Consider the following 23,032-nt stretch of genomic DNA (forward strand, 5'->3'; position numbering starts at 1 on the left):
GGAGGCCTGCTGAACAGAAGGCAATATTTTATTAAAAAATTCCCCTCTCCCAAAATACATGCCTGACTGACTCCTCCTAACCTCAAACCATGCAACATATTAAGTAAGCCATGTGTTTTAGCAAAGCTCCAACAGTCTTTTTATTAACTTAATGTACAGTTTTGTCTCGATTATAATTCTAACCCCTTTCAATCTTGCTTTTAGATTTAGATTGTTTAAACGTGACTTTAAAAAAAAATTCTCCTACTCAAACATTTTATGTATGTATGTATGTATGTATGTATTTTTGAGAAGGAGTCTCGCTTTGTCACCCAGGCTGGAGTGCAATGCTGTAATCTCGGCTCACTTCAACCTCTGCCTCCTAGGTTCAAGTAATTCTCCTGCTTTAGCTTCCCGAGTAGCTGGGATTACAGGTGCCCACCACCATTCCTGGCTAAGTTTTGTATATTTAGTAGAGATGGGGTTTCACCATGTTGGCCAGGCTGGTCTCAAACTCCTGACCTCAAGTGAGGCACCCACCTAGACCTCCCACAGTACTGGGACTACAGGCATGAGCCACAACAACTGGCCTAAATACGACTTTTTACAAACAGTTCAACTGATCTCTCCTTTATAGAGATCTCTCCTTTAGTAGCGACAGGAAGTAAAACAATCTACCTGAAGAACATACATAGCTACAGAAGACATTATGGATGTGAAAAATATGAAAAATGATATTCTTGGTCAATACTTAAAAAAAAAATCAACACAGCACATTTTAATCTTGAACAGAAATCTCTCAGAAAACTGAAAAGGAGAAAAATCTCCCTACCCATTTTTTACTCTTTCAAAATACTCTAAAGTAGGGATGACTCTCTTACTCTTTAAAACATGACATGACTTCAAGGACATGGAAAAATGATTCATAGTGTAGTATTAAGAAAAAAGTAAGGCAGGTGTGATATTAAGTGTGTAATATCACTTACTATTACACGTGGTGACTCACGCCTGTAATCCCAGCACTTGGGAGGCCAAAGCGGGTGGATCACCTGAAGTCGGGAGTTCAAGACCAGCCTGACCAACATGGCGAAACCCCGTCTCTACTAAAAATGCAAAAATTAGCTAGATGTGGTAGCACACACCTGTAGTTTCAGCTACTTGGGATGTTGAGGCAGGAGAATTGCTTCATCCCAGGAGACAGACGTTGCAGTGAGTCGAGACTGAGCCAATGCACTCTGGCCTGGGTGACAGAATGGAACTTGTCTCAAGGGAAAAGGCAAAAAGTAAGATGTAAAATTACGTGTATGTTTGTGTTAGTATTATGATCCCAATTCTTCAAAAAGGCATGCACACAATGAACTACTACTTCAAACCCATTAGGATTCCTATTAAAAAACAGAAAACACAAGTGTTGGCATGGATGTGGAGAAACTGAAACCCTTGTGGATTCCTGGTGGGAATGTAAAATGGTGCAGCTGCTGCGGAAAACAATGTGGTGGTTCCTCAAAAAACTAAACGTAGAATTACTGTTTGATCCAGCAATTCTACCTGTAGGTATGTACACTAAAGAATTAACAGCAGGGACTCCAACAGGTATTTGCACACCCCTGTTCATAGCAGCATTATTCACAAAAGACAAAATGTCTATCAGCAGATGAATGGATAAACAAATGTGGTATATAGATATATACAAGGGGAGTATTACTCAGCCTTTAAAAAAGTCCTGATACATGCTATAACATAGATGAACCTGAAAAACATTATGCCAGTCAAAAAAGCCAGACATAAAAGGACAAATGTTTCATGATTCTACTTATATAAGGCATCTAGAACAAATACATAGAGACAGAAAGTAGAACAGTAGTTACCAGAAGCTGTGGGGAACAGAAGTTATTGTTTAATGGGTACAGTGTTTCAGTACGAGATGAGGAAAAAGTTTTGCAGGGATGGCTAATGGGTACAAAAATGTAGTTTGACACAACTGAATAAGATCTAGTTGACAGCACAACAGAGTGACTACATAATGTAGGGTGTAAATAATGTACAATAGCTCTCAAACATTTAAAAATAACTAAAAGAGTATACTTGGACTGTCTGCAACACAAAGAATGATAAATGCTTGAGGTGATGGATACTCCAATACCCATTTACCCTGATGTGATTATTATGCATTGTATGCCTGTATCAAAATATCTCATCTACCTCAAAAACATATACATCCACCATGTACACACAAAAAATTTGTTTTAAGTTCTAGTCAGGTGCAGTGGCTCACGCCTGTAATCCCAACACACTGGGAGGCAGAGGTGGGTGGATCACGAGGTCAGGAGTTCAAGACCAGCCTGGCCAACATGGTGAAATCCCATCTCTACTAAAAATACAAAAATTAGCCAGGCGGCCGGGCGCACTGGCTCACGCCTGTAATCCCAGCACTTTGGGAGGCCGAGGCGGGTGGATCACGAGGTCAAGAGATCGAGACCATCCTGGTCAACATGGTGAAACCCCGTCTCTACTAAGAATACAAAAATTAGCTGGGCATAGTGGCACACGCCTGTAGTCCCAGCTACTAGGGAGGCAGAGGCAGGAGAATGGCTTGAACCCAGGAGGCGGAGGTTGCGGTGAGCCGAGATCGCGCCATTGTACTCCAGCCTGGGTAACAAGAGCGAAACTCCGTCTCAAAAAAAAAAAAAAAAAAAAAAATAGCCAGGCACAGTGGCATGCGCCTGTAATCCCAGCTACTTGGGAGGCCGAGGTGGGGAGAACTGCTAGAACACAGAAGACAGCGGTTGCAGTGAGCCCAGATTGCGTCACAGCACTCCAACCTGGGTGACACAGTGAGACTCCGTCTCAAAAAAGAATAAACAAGTAAATAAATATAGCATGTCACTGGATACTATAGTCTTATCCACCTTAGCATAGAGATTCATCTTCCACAGAATCTTTGTGGGAAGGAAGAGGGAAGAGCTGATCTCACATTCAAGGGCGGAGTTGCACACCATCCTTATCCAATTCCACTTCTCACTGGAATCCTTCTTAGGTACTCTTACAGGAGCATAATGGTAGAATCTATGCACCAGCTAAGATATGTTTCAGTGGATTCAGAGAAAAATATTCAGTGGATTCAGAGAAAAATTAAAAAAAAAAGCATAGAGACTTTTGGCTAGAAGGTAATTTGAAATAGAGAGAATAGAGCATCTTTGTTAACCATACTCCTTTCATTTCCCTATAAGCCTAGCATGTAACATGTGTAAAAAAAGTATCACAAAATTAAAAATTAAAATTTAAAAAGACACGAATCCTTGAAGTCATTTTTCAATGATACAAGATAAAATTATTCAAAGGAAAGTATAAGAAGGCGATCATGCTTTCCTTTACTTGAATAGTTAAAACCAGATGCTAAAATCTGCCTAAGGAATGTTCATGAATTTTATTTTTTTAATTTCAGAACACTGTTTCATGAGAATATGCAGTATTATTCCCCTTCAAGACTCTTCTATGTGAAGAAGTACAAGATTATATATGCAAATTAAATTATAGTTTTCATTTTTGAAAGTGGTCTCTCCCTTAGAAACAAGCACACATTAACCCAGGAGCTCCCTAGAAACAAAAGTGACAGGCAGTTATCCCAGAGAGTAAAACAGGGAAAACTCCCTGCTGTCCTGTGTTGCCATCACAGAAACAGCATTGCACTATCCCAACTCAGGCTGTTACCGTCTCCTACCTAGAACTAGGAAAAAGCCTGGTTTTCTTACCTCTGATTCTGCTGTGGAACCCACAATCTATCTTGCAAGTCCACATCCAGATTAATCCCCCTTAAGTACCACTTTGACAGCACCACTCAGCAGCTCAAAATCCTTCGTAAGAAACTTCTATCTTATTGAATGATATGAAGTAAAACTCCTTGCCCTGGCACTTAAGGTTTTCCAAAATTTGACCTAAATATAAATTATATGTTCCAATTTATAACAGAGCTATTTGCTGTACACTAGAAATGGACTGTCTTTTCTGCCTCCATTACCTCTGTCTGGGATAATTCTGATTGTAGATTAAACAGGTATCCATTGAGACTTTACCCAATCAATGTTCTGCAGATTGGGGCATTAGTTTCTCTGCACCCCGAGAACATAATTTTGTGGTTAAGAGGGCACGAAAGTCTCTGGATCTGTCAGAAATTATCCATTGAACAGCTGGAATTTCTAAATCCTAAACAAAATCACTATCTAAAACAAATTGGAACAATGACAAAATTTTCGTTTATAATTATTATTATCTGAGACCGTTTCACTTTTTTGCCCAGGCTGGAGTGCAGTGGCGTAATCTCATCTCACTGCAACCTCTGCCCTTGGAGTTCAAGCAATTCTCCTGCCTCAGCCTCCTCAGTAGCTGGGATTATAGGCACCCACCACCACACCCAGCTAATTTTTTCATTTTTAGTAGAGACGGGGTTTTGTCATGTTGGCCAAGTTGATCTCATCCTGACCTCAGGTGATCCAGGTGGATCCTCGGCCTCTCAAAGTGCTAGGATTACACTAGCCACCAGGCCAGCCTTGTTTGCAATTACTTATATAACCTAAGCAAAACTTTTAGGAAATCCTAAAAGAAAATAACATAAAGTTGTCAGTAGATTAAAATATAGCCAACTACTAACATGCAAGAGGTAACAAAGCAGATAGGCATACTGCATGCTGAACAATGGAGAGTGTTTGTCTGGCTTCCTCTTCCTATTAGTTAATCTGTTTTTCAGCCAGATTAGAACATTCTGTTACTTTGTAAATAAACAAACTAATCTCAAGGCCAAATGCACTTCTGCTTAAGGAGAAAAAGAGTATGCAAACATTTAATTTAGATTATACAGTAATAAATGCCTCAGTGTTACTGGGTAATTTTTGAAATTACAGTGCTGATAGTTTTCTATCATTTACACCAGAACTTTACCTGGTATATAAGAATGAACATGGGCTTTGAAGCTGGGAACTTGGTTTGCATTTCAACATGGAGATTCAACATTTATTGGCAACTATTCATTTCAAAAAAAATTTATTTTAGATTCAGAGGGTATACGCCATGCAGGTTTATTACCTGGTTACACTATGTGATGCTGAAGTTTGGCATACAACTGATCCTGTAACCCAGGGACTGAGCATATTACTCAATAGTTTTTCAACAGATGCCCATTTCCTGACTCTCTCCAAATAATTTTAAGTACTTGAAACTTCTCAGTAAAAACATGGAGTATAACTTTGTTCAAGTAATTAGTGTCAACTAAATCTACTTACATTAAGTTCAATGGCAGAGTATACACTCCTACCCTCCTGAAGCTCTGAAGTTTTTCTCATGTAGCAACTAAAGTTCATTATGGGAGAGAAGTGCACTTTCAGGGAGTTTTAAAATTTCTTATAAAAATTCCAAAAGGCCAGGCACAGTGGCTCACACCTGTAATTCCAGCACTTTGGGAGGCTGGGGCAGGTCAATCACCTGAGGTCAGGGGTTTGAGACCAGCGTGATCAACATGGTGAAATCCCGTCTCTACTAAAAATACAAAAATTAGCTCGGTGCAGTAGCTCATGTCTATAATCCCAGCTACTCAGGAGGCTGAGGTAGGAGAATCACTTGAACCCAGGAAGTGGAGGTTGCAGTGAGCCAAGATTATGCCACTGCACTCCACCCTAAGCAACAGAATGAGACTGGGCCTTAAAAAAAAAAAAAAAAAAAAAATCAAGGCCAGGTGTGGTGGCTCATACCTATAATCCCAGCACTTTGGGAGGCCGAGGAGAGTGGATCACTTGAGGTCATGAGTGCAAGACCAGCCTGGCCAACACAACGAAACCCTGTCTCTATTAAAAATACAAAAATTAGCCAGGTACAGTGATGCACATCTGTAATCCCAGCTACTTGGGAGACTGAGGCAGGAGAATCTCTTGAACCTGGAAGGTAGAGGTTGCAGTGAACCCAGATCGCACCACTGTACCCCAGCTTGGACGACACAGTGAGATTCTTATCCACGCCACTCTCCCCCAACCAAAAAAAAAAAAAGAAAGAAAGAAACATGAATCAACACCTCACATTACCCACTTTACAAACAGAAATAATACCCTTCCATCCACCCATCTGTTCATAAATAAAGGAGGGGGCCAAACCAAATCCCTTTCAAGCGCAGACCTGTTCTTTGGGACGCAGGCAGCTCACTGGCAGCAGGCAGTGTACCTGTTGTTCCAGGAGGCAGTGCATAAGCTGAAGATGATGGTGGAGCTCCTGGTCCGCCATGCTGGAAGGATGCTCCAGAGGAAGGGGGAGGAGGAAAAGTAGCAGGGCTGGAGGTAGGTGAAGAGGCCTGGTGCTGTGCTGCGTACAGCTGAGACTGCCCAGAATAGGAGGAAGCAGAAGATATGTAAGGGGTGTTAGGGTAAGCGTTTGAAGTAGGAGGAGCAACAGGCTGCTGAGGTCGATACATTGCTGACCCCCCTGTTCCGAAGGGATACGGCTGGGCTGGTTGATAAGCTACACCAAGGAGAAGAAACAGAAATTTCAATTAGTTACAGGTTTATTCAGATAGTAGCAGAAAACTAAAAAGTTATCTCAGTATATAGAAATGATTTAAATCATTAATAAATTATAATCCCAAATTAAAAATTTATACGGTTCTATTTTTGAGGCTCAGATGTCCCAAATACACTTGAATTCAATAGATTCAGTATCTGAAAAATGCCATCCCTAAACTGCTGCTGGTTATGAAAATATTTGAATCATCAGACCCAAGTAACTATAAGACTGACCCTTTTCTGAGACTTCTGCTGATCCTGTGAAAAGACTACAGCGACCACCAGATGGAACCAGGCAAGGATTACACATTTAAAGCACCCCACTTTACAGAAAAAGTTACATGGAATTTGGTAGCAGCTCCAGACCTTCCTCCCAGTAAGAACTGTAGGGTGAACACTACTGTTATGCATCAAATCTATTCTCCAACATCCAGTTACATCACTAGCTACTGAAATTCTGAGTTTGAGCACAGTTCCAGATTAACTGCCAACTCTATGATCCCTAACAAAATAAGTACTATATATTACATACTGTATATAGTTGGTTAGTAAACAATCAGGCAAGGCAGCCAACTCATGCCTTTTTTTTTTTTTTTTTTTTTTGAGACAGAGTCTCACTTTGTTGCCCAGGCTGGAGTGCAGTGGCGCAATCTCACCTCACTGCAACCTCCACCTCCTGAGTTCAAGTGATTCTCCTGCCTCAGCCTCTCGAGTACCTGGGACTACAGATGCATGCTACCACACCCAGCCGATTTTTGTATTTTCAGTAGAGATGGGGTTTCACCATGTTGGTCAGGCTGGCCTCGAACTCCAGACCTTGTGATCCCCTCGCCTCGGCCTCCCAAAGTTCTAGGATTACAGGCGTGAGCCACCGCGCCTGGCCCTTTAATGCAAAGACCTATACCCAGATTAGGGAGTTTTGGTCTTGCTTTTTTTTTTTTTTTTTTTTCTGAGACAGGGTCTTGCTCTGTCACCCAAACTGGAGTGCAATGGTGTGATCATAGCTCACTGTACTCTCAAACTCCTGTGCTCAAGGGATTTTCCTGTCTCAGCCTCCTGAGTAGCTGAGATTATAGGTTATCGGTGCCACAAGGCCCAGCTAATTTTTACATTTTTTTTTTGTAGAGATGGGGTCTTCCTTTGTTGCCCTGGCTGGTCTCAAACTCCTCACCTCAAGTAATCCTCCTGCCTCAGGCTCCCAAAGTGCTGGGATTATAGGCATGAGCCACCATGCCTGGCTTAGGGAGATCTAAATATTAATACCATCACATTCTTCGTGACCAAGGGAAGGTATGAACCTAAATAAAGTGAATCTAGTAAAAGTGTATCTGTTTCCTATCTATTCTGAAGACAGCTCTTTCACATTAAACATTTGAGTGAAAGGTTGTATCAAATTCATACATATGTTGAATAATAGCATCCATTTTAGCACAGAACACAGTCATTAGAGAGGAACACATTTCTCCTTTGGGATTTTTTAATTTTTTTGCTCTTAAATTTTCAAATAGTGGCAATATTTCACTTTCCAAGTGCAATTATTTTCTTTTAAAGATGCCATTAATAGATACATATCATTACACATTTGTTAAAACCCACAGAATGTACAACACTGAAAGTGTGAACTATGGACTTTGAGTGATAATGAGGCATTAATGTAGGTTTGATTTTAACAACTATACCACTGTGGCGTAGGACGTCAATAGTGGGGCAATCTGTATTTTCTGCTCAGTTTTGTTGTAAACCTAAGACTGCTCTAAATAAATAAATAAAATGAAAAAAGTTTGTAACAAATGCTACTTGAAAATATTTTTCCAAAAAATAATTTGTGTCATCTTGCCTGAAGAAAAAGAATACGTATTAAATAATTTCTAAAATTCTATGTCTTTATATCAAAATCATGGGATGCTTGATTCTCTTTAACAAGTCTTAGGAACAGGAGTCAACTAGTCTGAACAGAGTGACAGAGGAGCTATTTTCTAACATAGTGATTCAAGCCACCTCCTAGGGAAACCATGTTTCTCTATAGCAGGGACTCAGGAATCCTATGTAGAATGGTTCTTACTTTATTGCCAAAATTGATTTGACCATGACTTTGGGGCTTCAAAGTAAAGTTACTACATTAGAAAATAAATATTGCTCTGAAAGGACACTGGGGTCAAACTACTTACGCTGTGGCTGTGGATAAGGTGGTACCTGTGTGTGCATATGACCTGGAGATGTAGGAAGCTGACTGGCAATATTTGGATTAACATTTCCATGCATTAGGAAACCTGGAGGTGGAGGATTTTCTCCCTAGGAAACAAGAACATGGTGAAAAGGAGAATTACAAGTGGAATCAGGAACTTCACCAGATGGACTTATAATCTCTAAAATGGAATTCTGTGTTTGTTAAAAAAAAAAAGAAAAAGAAACATTGCATTTTGCATATTCTGTCTTCCTCAGAACAGCACATTTTCTGAGCAGCACGTTTTGAATGATTAAAGATGATACAGATCCAAAGTAATAATTGCAATAAATGGCAAAATATGCTAACAGCCTTTAAAAATATTTATGAAATGTCACCAGGATTTTCCATCTCTACTAATTTCCATCCACTACTCCACTCTGTAAATATAAATATAAATGCCATAAAGGGAACTTTTGTTTCTCTTCAATTTCTGCAATGCTAAAAAAAGGAAAAAGAAAGAAAAATAAAAAAAGTCTTCAGTAAAATCAGATTTAAACCACTGTCAAAACCTTGGTTAGTGTTTTGGTAGTTCAAGTCAATTTAGAACTGCAAAAGAAGAGGAAGAATAAGGAAATATATTAATTGTGCTAAAAACTACTTTTCACATCCTAAAAGCATTAAAATGCAATGAGCAGGCAGATGGATGGGGAGTGGGGGTGAAAGAGCTTGAGGAAGGTGGGTAGAGAACATATAACTATGAATATTTAGGTGAGCAGAATTCTGCTCAAAGAGGAATAATGAAGGATATACCTGTGTGTCAGAGGGAGAGGCTGCAGGTGGATGGCTGGGAAGGGCAGTAGGAGTTTTGTTACTCCAGGTAGTGACAGTAGGGGCAATTCTAACCTGAATTGAACAAAGAAATACCAATCACAGAAAATAAAAAATGAAAATGTTAAAAGAAATTAAAAAAAAAAAAACCCGAAAGGTATTAACAGCCAGATGCAAAGCAAAAGGTAAGACTGGCAAGATAACATACATTAGTTAGGCAACTGCTTTCAAGGTAGCTGGAATTCCAAAAAAAGCAAAAACAAAAAAACAACAAAAACCATACAATCACAATGAAACAGGGAGAGAAAGGCAGGAGAAAAACCAATATGAAAACCTAAGTCAAAGCACAAAATCAATGCCATTCAAGTGTCAAGTATAGGTGGGGAAAGTGAGGTTTTGTAAGTAGAGAAGGAAAAAAGACATTCCAGAAAAAGAAAGTAATTGAGTAAAAGTGATTTTTTTTTGGAAGCATTAGTAGTATTCATGCTACTACTAATCTACAAACATACTGGTATAAGCTCCCTTTTCTGGATTTCATTACAGCCACAAAAATCATATTAGTCCATTATGAGGCTTAAAAATCATACAATCAGAGTATTAAACCTAAGTACTAAAGATCATCCAGTCTAATTCCCACCCTTTATTGCTTAGAAAACCAAGTTCCAGAGAAGTGAAGGGGACACACAACTCAATGGTGATTCCAGGTTGCCTGATTTCCAGGCCAGTGTTTTCTATACTCTACCATGTTGCTTTCCCTAGAGGCCATTATTTTTGTTTTTTTTAAGCCATCAAAATCATTTTTGTCAAGTAAATCTTGGCAGAAACTCCAAAACTTAAAAAAAAAATTAACACAATTGACCATTGACCAACATGGGTTTCAACTGCATAGGTCCACTTAGATGTAATTTTTTTTTTTTTTTTTTTTTGCGATGAGTCTCCCTCCGTCACCCAGGCTGGAGTGCAGTGGCACAATCTCAGCTCACTGTAACCTCTGCCTCTCGGATTCAAGTGATCCTCCTGCCTCAGCCTCCCGAGTAGCTGAGATTACAGGTGCCCATCACCTTGCCCAGCTAATTTTTGTATTTTTAGGACAGATGGAGTTTCACCATCTTGGCCAGGCTGGTCTTGAACTCCTGACCTTGTGATCCACCCACCTCAGCCTCCCAAAGTACTGGGATTACAGGCGTGAGCCACTGTGCCCAGCCAGATGTGAATTTTTTCAACGAAGTTACACTGAGTTGCCTGACTCTCACATCTCCCATTCTACCTCCTCCACCTTTTCTCCATCTGCCACCCCTGAGAAAGTAAGACCAACCCCTCTTCTTCCTCCTCCCCCTCAGCCTACTCAATGTGAAGACAAGAATGAAGACCACTTCCACTTAAGGATGAATAGTAAATATATTTTCTATTCCTTATAATTTTCTTAATAATATTTTCTTTTTTCTAGCTTACTTCATTGCTAAGAATATGGTATATAATAAATACGACATACAAAATATGTGTTAATGGACGGTTCATGTTATCAGCAAGGCTTCCAGTCAACAGCAGGCTAATTTTAGGACTTAAGTTCTGGGGAGTGACGTCATGGATTTTCACCTGCATGCAGAGTCAGTACCCCTAACCCACGTGGTTCAAGGGTCAACTGTAAAGGCAAAGTTATGCTGGTCAAAGTAGAAGTGGAACTCCTACTGATCTGGCCTCCCTCTCATCCGTTTGCCCCTGCTTGTTTACACTGCATTAAAACCACAAGCCACTGTCCTCATTCATTCAGTGTATAAGATTTCATTAAGAAACTCACTGCTTTATGATTCACTTTGTCTTTTCCGGCAAGTATAAGATTGGTAAATCAAAGTATAACAAATCTTTCAATGTTTTTACCTTTTTCCAGAAAAATAAAGCTAAGGACATAAAGAATAAATATTCTCTTTTCCTAATGAAGAGCTTGCCTTGCTTCAGTACCATGACATGTAGCTTGGTTTAACACAAGATGCTTGGGAGTTCTAATCTCAACTTGGCTTGTAACCAGCCAGGCAATGGTGAGAAATTCAAGCTCTGTGTCTTCAGTTCTGGTGGGTTGTTTGACATCTCTGCTTCTCAGTTTTCCCAGCCATCATCTGTTCTGCCCTACCTATGTCGTAGATTTTCTAAGTCTAGTGGCAGGGGGAATTTAGTCTATTTTGTTCATAAATATACCCCCAGGAGCTAGAACAATGCCAGGTACTCATGGCAGGGTCTCAACAAATATTTGTCAAATCAATGAACAAAATCAAAATAGAGAGTATTCTAGATAGTTAACAGTTATATTCAAATACAATCTATCCTGATTAAGTACCCATCAAAAACACAACAGACAAAAAGAGCATTAAATTTTTTTGTTCTTCGAGATTTTCTATTTACTTTTTCTATAACAAAATGTAAAAAGACTCCATCAATCCTATCAGCAATTTGTTCTACTTTAAAACAGACACAGTACCTGCTAACTTTGCTATCAATCAAGACCATTTATTACCAATGGAAAAAAAATTCTTCATTTAAGGACACAAAAAGTTATCTACTGGTCTGGAAATACGGAAGTTGCTATGTGAAATAGTAAAAGATAGTAAGAAGCCACATTTTGTAACACCAAACATTTGGTAATTTAAATAAAATTATTGATTCTTTTCACTTTCCACATAATCTACAACTAACTTCAAACACCTTTGGTCATTCACTCTCTAATATCTAACTCGTCCAAAAACAAAAAAAGTCTATATTCTGGATACTCTTTATTGTGCAAATACAGAATACACTAAATCTAAACCTATACTAATGATTAAGAATACTAAAAAAATACTATCTTCTAAAAGTATTTTATAAAACAACCACATCACCAAGATTGTTCCTGCTACTTTACAGCTTGCCAGATGAATCAAACAGAAGTTTCAATAATAGATGTACATTTGTAAGTAAATTTTGAGAGACAGAGAAATAGAATAAATCTCCCTAGAGAGCTTAAAACCAATTTAAGATTGTTCCTGCTACTTTACAGCTTGCCAGATGAATCAAACAGAAGTTTCAATAATAGATGTACATTTTTAAGTAAATTTTGAGAGACAGAGAAATAGAATAAATCTCCCTAGAGAGCTTAAAACCAACTTATATCTAAAATATAATTTGTCTGACCAAGTGAGAGAGATGATTTTAAAACACAGATAATAAAACTTCAAGAATCTAAAAAATACATCTATTTTAACAATATATTGTCTGGTTTTACCATATCAGAGAAGGTCTTTTGCTGAACAAATGAAAACCACCAATTTGAAGAGAAATACAAAAGTGTTCCTACTTCATCTGGACCATATCACTCACATGGGGATAATATTGCTGAGTTTGAACTCTTGGCATCTGGTGATGGCCAGTAACTGATCCAGGCCTGCCCTTGGGCAGCTGCTGCTTCTCATATGGAATTTTAGGTGATTCGTGTCCTGCCATAGGCTCTCCTTGTGCTCTACAAAGTCTGTCACGAAGCTGCATGATATTTGGCTTAAAAAAGGAATAGAAAAAAAGCAAACTGTTAGAGTTCACCTAGCTATATGACAGCATGCTAATTTTCTTAATCAGATTATTCATCAACATATCCCTTTTTGTTCATAATGCTGGGTATTATACAATAGATCCTGACACTCACAGATCTGACGTCATAGTTTCTATTACTCAAGACTGGCACCAAAGGTCCATGACGTACAGTGAAACTTGTAATTTAACTGAGGCAGGGATCTGAATTATGCCCACCTTATGGTTACTATGCAAGACCAATATCACTTATCACTACTACTCTTTAATGTTTTCTTGTGGTTACCTAATGCTCATAAATCACAAAAACTACTTTAAAAACTGTAACTAAAAAAGGCCACCAAGGAGAATCAACTATTAAAGATGGTTATGGAAGAAAATGGTGATCTAAGAAAGAGACGAAAATGTCAAAAGAGATTTTTGAAATAAAGAGTAAGATGTGAAATTCAGATCTGTAACTCATACAGATCTACATGCACAGAGATTTACAAAAGTATGAGGTGACCATATATGTTCTAAGTGTTAACAAGTAACAAAAAGGCAATGTGTTAAAACGTTTCAGCAAGATCTATCTCTAAAAATTATACATTCCTATACATTTGTTAAAGGTTTAAAGGGATCATTTAAATGTTTTAGGCATATTTTATTTTCCTTTTACAGGGGAGAACTGTATATTATAATGCTATCACAAAGTGTCAGGACATACTCTCCCACAAAATGCAAGGTCTACCAAGATAAATAGAAAATAACATCAAAAAATATACTTTTTTTTGGCCTAAAGAATGTTCTTTAATAAAAGTAAAAAAAAAAAAAAAGCATGAAGAATAATGTATAGAAAACGGATGTGATTATAAATGGTACTAAAAATGAATTAATCTTAAGCTAGATGAGCTACAGGTCTTAGAGTAAATTAGTCTTAAGATAAAGCTTCATATGTATATATAACTTTTTACTTATTAAGTAAAAAGTCTTATAAAACTAGTATATTAAAGCCACCATAAAGGAAAAGATTACGTATCATCTATCCTACCTAATATTCCCATCGACAATTCAGAAATAAATGAGCCAGATCTTACAGCTAAATAAAACCAACTAGAGAGTCATACCACCACAGTCCTGGAGAATATCATGTACTTTTACTCAATGGAATGTATCAACAATTCCCAAAAACAGACAAAATACTGAAAACAATTGACTAAAAAAATACATCGAAAACAGAATAAAGTAATTAGTAAAATAGTACAGAGATAAGATTGTATCTGCAAGGTTCAAAATCAAGCTCCATTAGACACAAAATGCAGATATAAATATTCCTGTGGAAAAGTGTCTTCGAGCCTCACCTGTACTTTCACCCATGCTCCATGACTGGGTTTGGGTTCCCCTCTATTGTGTTCCATAGCACCAATACCCTTATCACAGTACTTATATCACATTTTTGGAATCCCATGTTTACTTGTCCATAGCCAACCTGAGTTTGGAGGCTTCCTAGAGAAAGGATCTTCGCAATCTTGTTCACCATTCTATACCCACTTGTTGAACTGAATTGAAAAAGTATCATTTTGCCCAAGTTTTATTGTGCAATAAATAAAGGCAATGTAATTAGTTTCCTCTGCACTGAATATGTAAAAATATACTTGCCCACAGACAGTAAGTATCAGATTAAAAGGGCATACAGAATGAACTTCTTCAATACTATCTGGGATGGAACACATGGGATTTTTAAAATGTTAACAACTCCATTTGTTTGATTAAACATTAACATTTACAGCTTTTTGACATAAAAGATTCCTACAAAGAACTTTATATGAAGAATCAGCATTTGGCTTTAGAAATAAAAAGTGGTCTTTTCCCTAATCATTTTCCTAAAATACTATGTCCTTCAGTACAAAGGAATCTGTCACACTGCAAGAGCATCCTCTCTCTCTGATACAGCTTAGATACACTTAAAATGATCTCTGAAGAATTGTCAGTAACATTTACCTACAGTCAGGTTATAGAAATTCAACTGCTCCAAAATATTCCACCTACTAGTATGTTTATGTCTAATGCTAAGTGGTGTCTACTAGACTCACCTTACTCAAACATTACAGAAACAGTCACTTGTAATTACCTGGTTGGTGTTGTCAGGAAGAAAAGCCAAGGCTGCAGCAATACTGCCCTGAGCTGCCAACAAATTGGCATACTGACTCATCTTTGCAGCCAAGAGAACTCCTACAGTACTAGTGTCTGTGGCTTGAGTGAGTTGCACAGCTTTTCTAAGGACGACAACTTTCTCAATCAGATCCTAAATGAAAACAATGAGAGAGAAACAAACAGAAATATCAAGACTGTATGAGAGGAAGCAGGAAAAGATCAACAGTTACTAATATTTCTAAAACCCACTAAAAGTACAGTACCTATTATCATTCCTCTTAGAAAAGTACAGCCACTATTTAGGTAAGTAAAAAAGTAGTAAGGAGGAAGAAGACCTTTTACTCATGGATAGGGCATAGGTTACCACCTTCTAAATATCCTTAAACTACCAGGTAATAGTCTAGTGAGCTAAAATAGGCAAATACTCAAAGTGAAAATGATAGGCAGATGTCAGAAGGTAGAAACTGTGTTCTACCATGTATGGGCAGAGCTATGAATGAAAATATCTGATATGTTTTGGCTGTGTCCCCACCCAAATCTCATCTTGAATTGTAGCTCCCATAATCCTCATGTGTCATGAGAGAAACCCAGTGGGAGGTAACTGAATCATGGGGCAGGTTTTTCTAGTGCTATTCTCTTGACAGTAAGTCTCATGAGATATGATGGTTTCATAAAGGGCAGTTTCCCTGTACACGTTCTCTTGCCTGCCACCATGTAAGACATGCCTTTGCTTCTTCCTTCACCTTCCACCAAGCTTGTGAGGGCTCCCCAGCCATGTGGAACTCTGAGGAACTTGGAGTCCATTAAACATCTTTTTCTTTATAAATTACCCAGTCTTGGATATTTCTTCATCTCAGTATGAAACCAGACTAATACAATATCACACCAACTATTCTATAAAAATAGTACTACTATGAGGTAACCCATAGACAGAGATACATGATTTCCAAAAGAATTTACTATTTTAAGTTGAAGTTCTCATGTTGTTCTTCAATACTAAATCTTTCCACAATGGGGAGCTATGCTTCTGGGAGAAAGTCTAAGAATATCATACCTTTCTGCCTTTCCTAAGTACCTAAATCCAGAGGGGTAAAACAAGTGGTTTTCTCTCAGAAGCTCTTAAAAGGAAAACCTTGATTTTCTACCCATTTTTTTTTTTGTTTCAATAGTGATCTTTAAAGCAATGATTCTACGGAGAAAATCTTTCCAGAAAGAGAAATATTATATGGTAAAATTGTCCTAAGACTGCTGATTTAAATGCTTAGGAAAAAATATCTAAATATATAGTTAGTGCCTGAGAATAGTCCCCACATTTTCTACTTCCTCTCTCGCTTGTGTATTGGTGTCACATGGCAGTGCTCCCCAACCTATGTGGCACCAGGGACCGATTTCGTGGAAGACAATTTTTCCATTGGCCAGCAAGGGGGATGGGTTCGGGATAAAACTGTTCCACCTGACCTGTTCCATCAGGTATTAGATTCTGATAAGGAAGATGGAACCTAGATCCCTCACATGCACAGTTCACATCAGGGTCCCATGAGAATCTAATGCCACCACTGATCTGAAAGGAGGTAGAGCTCAGGAAATAATGCTCGCTCACCCACCACTCACCTCTGCTGTGTTCCTAAGAGGCCACAGACTGGTACTGGTTTATGGCCTGAGGGTTGGGGACTGCTGTTACATGGGATTCCATTTACCTCTCTTTCATCTTCCCTTAACTATAAAGATTCTCTACTGGTATTGGGGATGCCTCCTATTCCTTTACCCACATTGCTTCTTTCTTTGCTCATGGCAGGCAGAGCCACTGGAAGCAGATGGAGGAGTACACAGAAAAAGAGGTAAACTCTACTGCTGTTTTCAATCCTCCTGCCACCTATTTCCCCCAATAAACTGCCAAATCACAACCATGATCTTACAATAGCTGCAACCCCATTTTCCTATCCCATCTTTTCAAACTTTGCTTCTTCAAAGACAGCAATAAATTTATATAATTGTCCAGCAAAAGAAGTTCTTGAATGTATAGAACAAATGAATTTCTGGATTATAACTTGATAATAAGTAGGGTGAAAGACAACACTAAAAAATAAGTCCCTTTTGCTTCAAAGATACTAACCTGAAGAGACAAAGGGTGACTTCTATCTTGAGCTTTAGTCCAACATGCAACTAATTTCTCTACATTCCCTGCACAAATATAGCAGAGACATGCTTGAGTCTGCAGGAGGCTATCTCCTTCATTTTCAAGCCTCGTTCCCAAAAGATCTATAAATAAGAGGAAAATAAAATAAGATTATATCCAAGGCAATCTGTATATGACTGTATATGAAGCTGTGAGCAGCTAACAATATTTTCAGAGGCATGGATTAAACTTCATAACCAATGAGTAGCATGTAGAAACAAAATCACTCTAAATGCTTAGTAAATATTAATTTGTTAAATGAATGAAAGTGAGCGACAAATTGTATATAATAAATGAGTTTACAAAACTATTATCTAACTGTACAACTAATTTTTATTAATTATGTTAGAAAAACAATAAATGCGGCCAGGCGAGGTGGCTCATGCCTGTAATCCCAGCACTTTGAAAGGCTGAAGTGGGCAGAACATGAGGTCAGGAGTTTCAGGAGGCTGGCCAACATGGTGAAACCTCATCTCTACTGAAAATACAAAAATTAGTTAGGCATGGTGGTGGGTGCCTGTAATCCCAGCTACTCAGGAGGCTGAGACAGGACAATCACTTGAACCCAGGAGGCAGAGGTTGCAGTGAGCCAAGATCGTGCCATTGCACTCCAGCCTGGGCGACAAGAGCAAGACTCCATCTCAAAAAAAAAGAAAGATGTCATCCCATCTGAATGTGATCAACTAAAAAAAAAAGAAAAGAAAGAAAGAAAAACAATAAGGAACAATATTTGAACAAAAAAAATCCTAAAGGCACATTTGGAATAGATTTATCAATGGTAGCTAAGTCTAATATAAATTATTTACAAAAATGCAGTTTTGGCTGGGCATGGCGGCTCACGCCTGTAATCCCAACATCTTGGGAGGCCAAGGGAGGTGGATCAGCAGAGGTCAGGAGTTCAAGATCAGCCTAGCCAACATGGTGAAACCCCGTCTCTACTAAAAGTACAAAATTAGCCAGGCATGGTGGTGTATGCCTATAACCCCAGCCAGTCAGGAGGCTGAGGCAGGAGAATCACTTGAAGCCAGGGGGCGGAAGTTGCAGTAGGCCAAGATCGCACCATTGCACTCCAGCCTGGGCAACAAAAGCAAAACTCTGTCTCAAAAAAAAAAAAAAGAAAGCAGTCAGTATCTTATAATTTTATATTCTTATAATTCTTTCAAGGTAGCAAATGGCTATTTGTTATACTAGTAGCCTTGAGCTTTTCTTGCAAATATTTATTCCTTAGCCATCAGTTTAGTCATGGTCTATAATGGTAATTTCTATTCTAATGTTATCATTATTAATTTTATCATAGCTAACATTTATTAAATGAGAGCTATTTATGGTCTATTTTACAGATGAATAAACTGAGGCTTAGAAAGTAATTTTTCCTAGATCATACATCTACTAAGCAGCTAAGGCAAGATTCCAACTCTAGTCTGTCTGAAACCAAAATCACTAATGAGTTTTTTAAAAATAAATAAATATGAAGAAGTAATATATTTAATAAATCTGAGAAAAGCACTGAAATGAGAAGTTCTTTTTCTTTTTTGTGATTCACAGATTTACAAAAGCTTCTAATAAAATTTAAGTTTATTTACAATATATCCTGCCATGTATGTAATGCAGTTAAATATAAGACACATTCCTTACCACAAAGGGCTGAAAATTCATCCGGCTTTGCATAAGTCAATACTGCAGCTAAAGCCTCTCTCCAATTTTTAAGATCACAAGACTCAACAATCTCTTTCCAGTTCTTCATCACCACTGCAGTGATGAGCTTGAGAAAGGAAAACGAAAGAAGAATTAAATGCCTTAACACAGCAATAAAAATTAATTCTGGCTAATTAATCATGTCAAGTATTTCATGCCAAGTACAGCAGCAAAATGAAATACATTTTTGAATCAAATGACATAATAATGGTATTATTGTTCCTCAAGAAACAACAGCCAACAACAAAAACAACTGACAACATATTTCATAAAGTGCTGAGAAGAAAAAATATAAGGTGCTATCAGAACCTTTAATAGGAAGGTGTGACCTGATCATATGGATCAGGAAAAACTGCCCAAGCATGTAGATTTTTGACAAGTGATCTCTGAAGGACAAGCAGGAACTAACTTCATCAAGAAGAAAAAAGCCTTCCAGGCCAAGGGAACAAGAGACGCAAAGTTCCAGTGAGAAAGGAACATGCAATGAGTGAGAGAGGAACTAAAAGGCAGCCACTGTGGCTAAAAGGTAACAGAGGAGAGAGTGACGTGAGATGAGGCTGGTGGGACTCAATATTGGTACAACTTTTATGAAAACTAACTTCCACAAAAATTACTTTATAATGTAGAAATAACATCAAGTTGCCACAAAAAAGAATGAGATCATGTCCTTTGCAGGGACATGGATGGAGCTGGAGGCCATTATCTTTGGCAAACTAACACAGGAACAGAAAACCAAATACTACATATTCTCACCTATAAGTAGGAGCTAAACGATGAGAATATGTGAACACATGGAAGGAAACAACACACACTGGTCCTACTGGAGGGTGGGAGGAGGGAGAGAATCAGAAAAATTAATTAAAGGGTCCCAGGCTTAATATCTGGGTGATGAAACAATCTGTACAACAAACTCCCATGACACAAATTTACTCATAAGTTTGTTAGATATAAGAAACCTGCACATGTACCTCTGAACTTAAAAAGTTAAAAAAAAATTGGGACACTTTGTGCCAGAAATTCCTCTTCTAGGACTACAGTCCAACTTAAATCAGAAATTTGTACAGGTCTTTAGGCACGCCAAAGGTGTTTTTAACACTATATAGACAAGGGGTTTATTTCTATTAGGAAAATATTGGAAACTACCTGAACATACCAAAATAAGGAAAACATTATATCTTCTCACTATGAAATATTATAGAGCAAATAAAAACTTTAATAAGGCCAGGTGCAGTAGCTCACACCTGTAATCCCAACACTTTGGAATTCCGAGGTGGGTGGATCATCTGAGGTCAGGAGTTCAAGACCAGCTTGGCCAATATGGTGACACCTCATCTCTACTAAAAACACAAAAATTAGCTGGGCATGGTGGTGGGCGCCTGTAATCCTAGCAACTTAGGAAGTGAGGCACAAGAATTGCTTGAACCCAGGAGGCAGAGGTTACAGTGAGCCAAGATCATGACACTGCACTCCAGCCTGGGCAATCCAGCAAGACTCCATCTCAAAAAAGAAAAAAAAATGTTTTAATAAAAATCTTTAATGATGTAAAAAACGACTTAACAATGTACTTGACAGTATCTATAAACAAAACCCCACACACACCCATACATATATATATATACACACACACACACAAGTATGATCCTGAATCTGTTAAAAAAAAATTCTACAAATACACAGATAAGACGTATAGAAAGATATGCATCAATGTATTGACAGAATTAGGGGGCGTTGAAATTTTTACCATTAAAATTTTCTACATAAAGCCTTTCTGAAATAACTGAAATATTTTTAATCCTTTTTTTCCCCCCCTGAGACAAAGTCTTGCTCTGTCACCCAGGCTGCAGTACAGTAGAGCAATCTCACTGCAACCTCCACCTCCTGGGTTCAAGCAATTCTTCTGCCTCAGCCTCCGAGTAGCTGGGATTACAGGCACCTGCCACCACATCTGGCTAATTTTTGTATTTTTACTAGAAATTTGAGGTCCAGGATAGCCTCAAATTTCACCCTGTTGACCAAACTGGTCTCAAACTTTTGTCCTTGTGATCCACCTGCCTCAGCCTCCCAAAGTGCTGGAATTATAGGCATGAGCCACCTCACCCAGCCTTTTTTATTTTTTATTTTTTGAGGCAGAGTCTTGCTCTGTCACCCAGGCGGAGTGCAATGGCACAATCTCAGCTCACTGCAACCTCCGCCTCCCAGGGTGAAGCGATTCTCCTACCTTAGCCTCCCAAGTAGCTGGGACTATAGGTGCCTGCCACTACGTCCAGCTGTAGTTTTTTGTTTTTTGTTTTTTTTTTTTAATAGAGACAGGGTTTCACCACATTGGCCAGGCTGATCTCGAACTCCCGACCTTATGATCCACCCGCCTGGACCTCCCAAAGTGCTGGGATGCCCAACGTGCCCAAGCACTTTTTTTAAGACGCAGTTTTGCTCTTGTTGCCCAAGCTGGAGTGCAATGGCATGATCTCGGCTCACTGCAATCTCTGCCTCCCAGGTTCAAGTGATTCTCCTGCCTCAGCCTTCTGAGTAGCTGGGATTACAGGCATGCACCAACATGCCCAGCTAATTTTTTGTATTTTTAGTAGAAACAGGGTTTCACCATGTTAGCCAGGCTGGTCTCAAACTCCTGACCTCAAGTGATGGGCCTGCCTTGGCCTCCCAAAGTGCTGGGATTACAGGTGTGAGCCACTGCCCACAGCCTAATGTTTTTAATCTTTAAAATTACGAATATATACGAAAACAACAAAAACTAGAACAATCATGCCAAACTGCCAACAACTATTTCCAGGTCAAGGAATTACGAATGAGTTTTTAAAATTCTTTACTGTTTTCTGCATTTCAGTTATCTATAACAACAGTGTACGGTTTTTATACTTAGAAAGATAAATGTTATTGTTTATTTTTAAAATAACATACCCTGGTAATTTTGCTTTGTGATTTTGCAAAGTATTTTTTCTGGGTTCGAGCCAACAGTTCTTGTCCACCTGCTATGGCCAATATAATGGCATCAGCCATTCGGTTATCATGTAAACAAAGGTCAACAGCACTCTCAAAATTACCCGTCAGCAAAGCCTGAGTAATTAAACCATCAATGTCTGCAACAAGAAAATAATACATCCAAGTTAAATAGAGTTTTTGTTACCAAAACCAACAACAAACTACTACATGCATCAATCTTTATATATGTACACAAATGGAGACCACAATATGAATTTCTGATTAGTAGTGGATTAATTTCTAACACAAGCTATTGAAATTTATGGAAGAGATCTACAGAAATATACTGAGATACATATAAAATAATACATTTTCCAGACTGCTTTAAATGGATTATCAAAGATCACCTAGGTGTCTGAACACACAAGCCTTCCCAAGGCACTGATTACATGTACTGTACTAAAGGAAAACTGAGTTCTTTCTCACACTCTACCACCTGTGATAAAACCTTTTTTTTTTTTTTTTTTTTTTTTGAGACAGGGTTTCACCATGTTGTCCAGGATAGCCTCAAATTCCTGGACCCAAGTGATCCTCCTGTCTCCACCTCCCAAGTAGCTGAGACTACAGGCATGCACCACAGCACCTGACTTAAAACATTTTAAATGAAAACTATTTGTTTTCCAATGGTTTAAAAAAAAAATTAGAAATCAAAACCAACAAGTACTTACCCCCGCTGACAGAGATATTAAATGTTCCTCCAGATGAGGGTAGAAATTCAGATTCTTCTTTTTCCTCTTTAATGTGCTAAAGAGATTTAAAAAAAAGCAATAATTTAGCCAGAATAAACCTGTGGAATGATTTGCTGACAAAAAAAAAATTATACATGACTCTTTTATCTACAGACTAGATGATATACCAAGTTATTCCTGAAAAGTTCTCAGATACAAGTTTATAGAGTAAGATCTACCACTTCCCTAAATATTATCTCCCATTATACGATCATAAATAAAATGCAAGGTCATGAAG

At 38.3% G+C, this 23,032-nt stretch overlaps 1 protein-coding gene across 29 annotated transcripts in view; it reads right to left on the bottom strand.

Annotated features, from left to right (window-relative positions):
• The window catches only part of SEC31A (SEC31 homolog A, COPII coat complex component), an 80,810-nt gene that overhangs the window by 14,226 nt on the left and 43,552 nt on the right, over positions 1-23,032 (bottom strand). For 14 of the 29 annotated variants that reach the window (XM_074396368.1, XM_003923956.4, XM_010334743.3 and 11 more), the window contains 8 exons: positions 22,735-22,810; positions 21,986-22,164; positions 19,010-19,136; positions 17,312-17,457; positions 15,176-15,349; positions 12,862-13,035; positions 8,687-8,810; positions 6,139-6,477 (listed from right to left, as the gene is read on the bottom strand). In XM_074396368.1, the coding sequence (XP_074252469.1) occupies positions 6,139-6,477; positions 8,687-8,810; positions 12,862-13,035; positions 15,176-15,349; positions 17,312-17,457; positions 19,010-19,136; positions 21,986-22,164; positions 22,735-22,810 (1,339 nt within the window). Of the gene's footprint in view, positions 1-1,426; positions 5,814-6,138; positions 6,478-8,686; positions 8,811-12,861; positions 13,036-15,175; positions 15,350-17,311; positions 17,458-19,009; positions 19,137-21,985; positions 22,165-22,734; positions 22,811-23,032 lie in introns of those variants that run through there. The other 15 variants (XM_003923961.3, XM_003923957.4, XM_074396361.1 and 12 more) reach the window with 3 other exon arrangements.

This window comes from Saimiri boliviensis, chromosome 3 (assembly GCF_048565385.1).
Source record: "Saimiri boliviensis isolate mSaiBol1 chromosome 3, mSaiBol1.pri, whole genome shotgun sequence".
In the NCBI taxonomy this organism is placed as follows: domain Eukaryota; kingdom Metazoa; phylum Chordata; class Mammalia; order Primates; family Cebidae; genus Saimiri; species Saimiri boliviensis.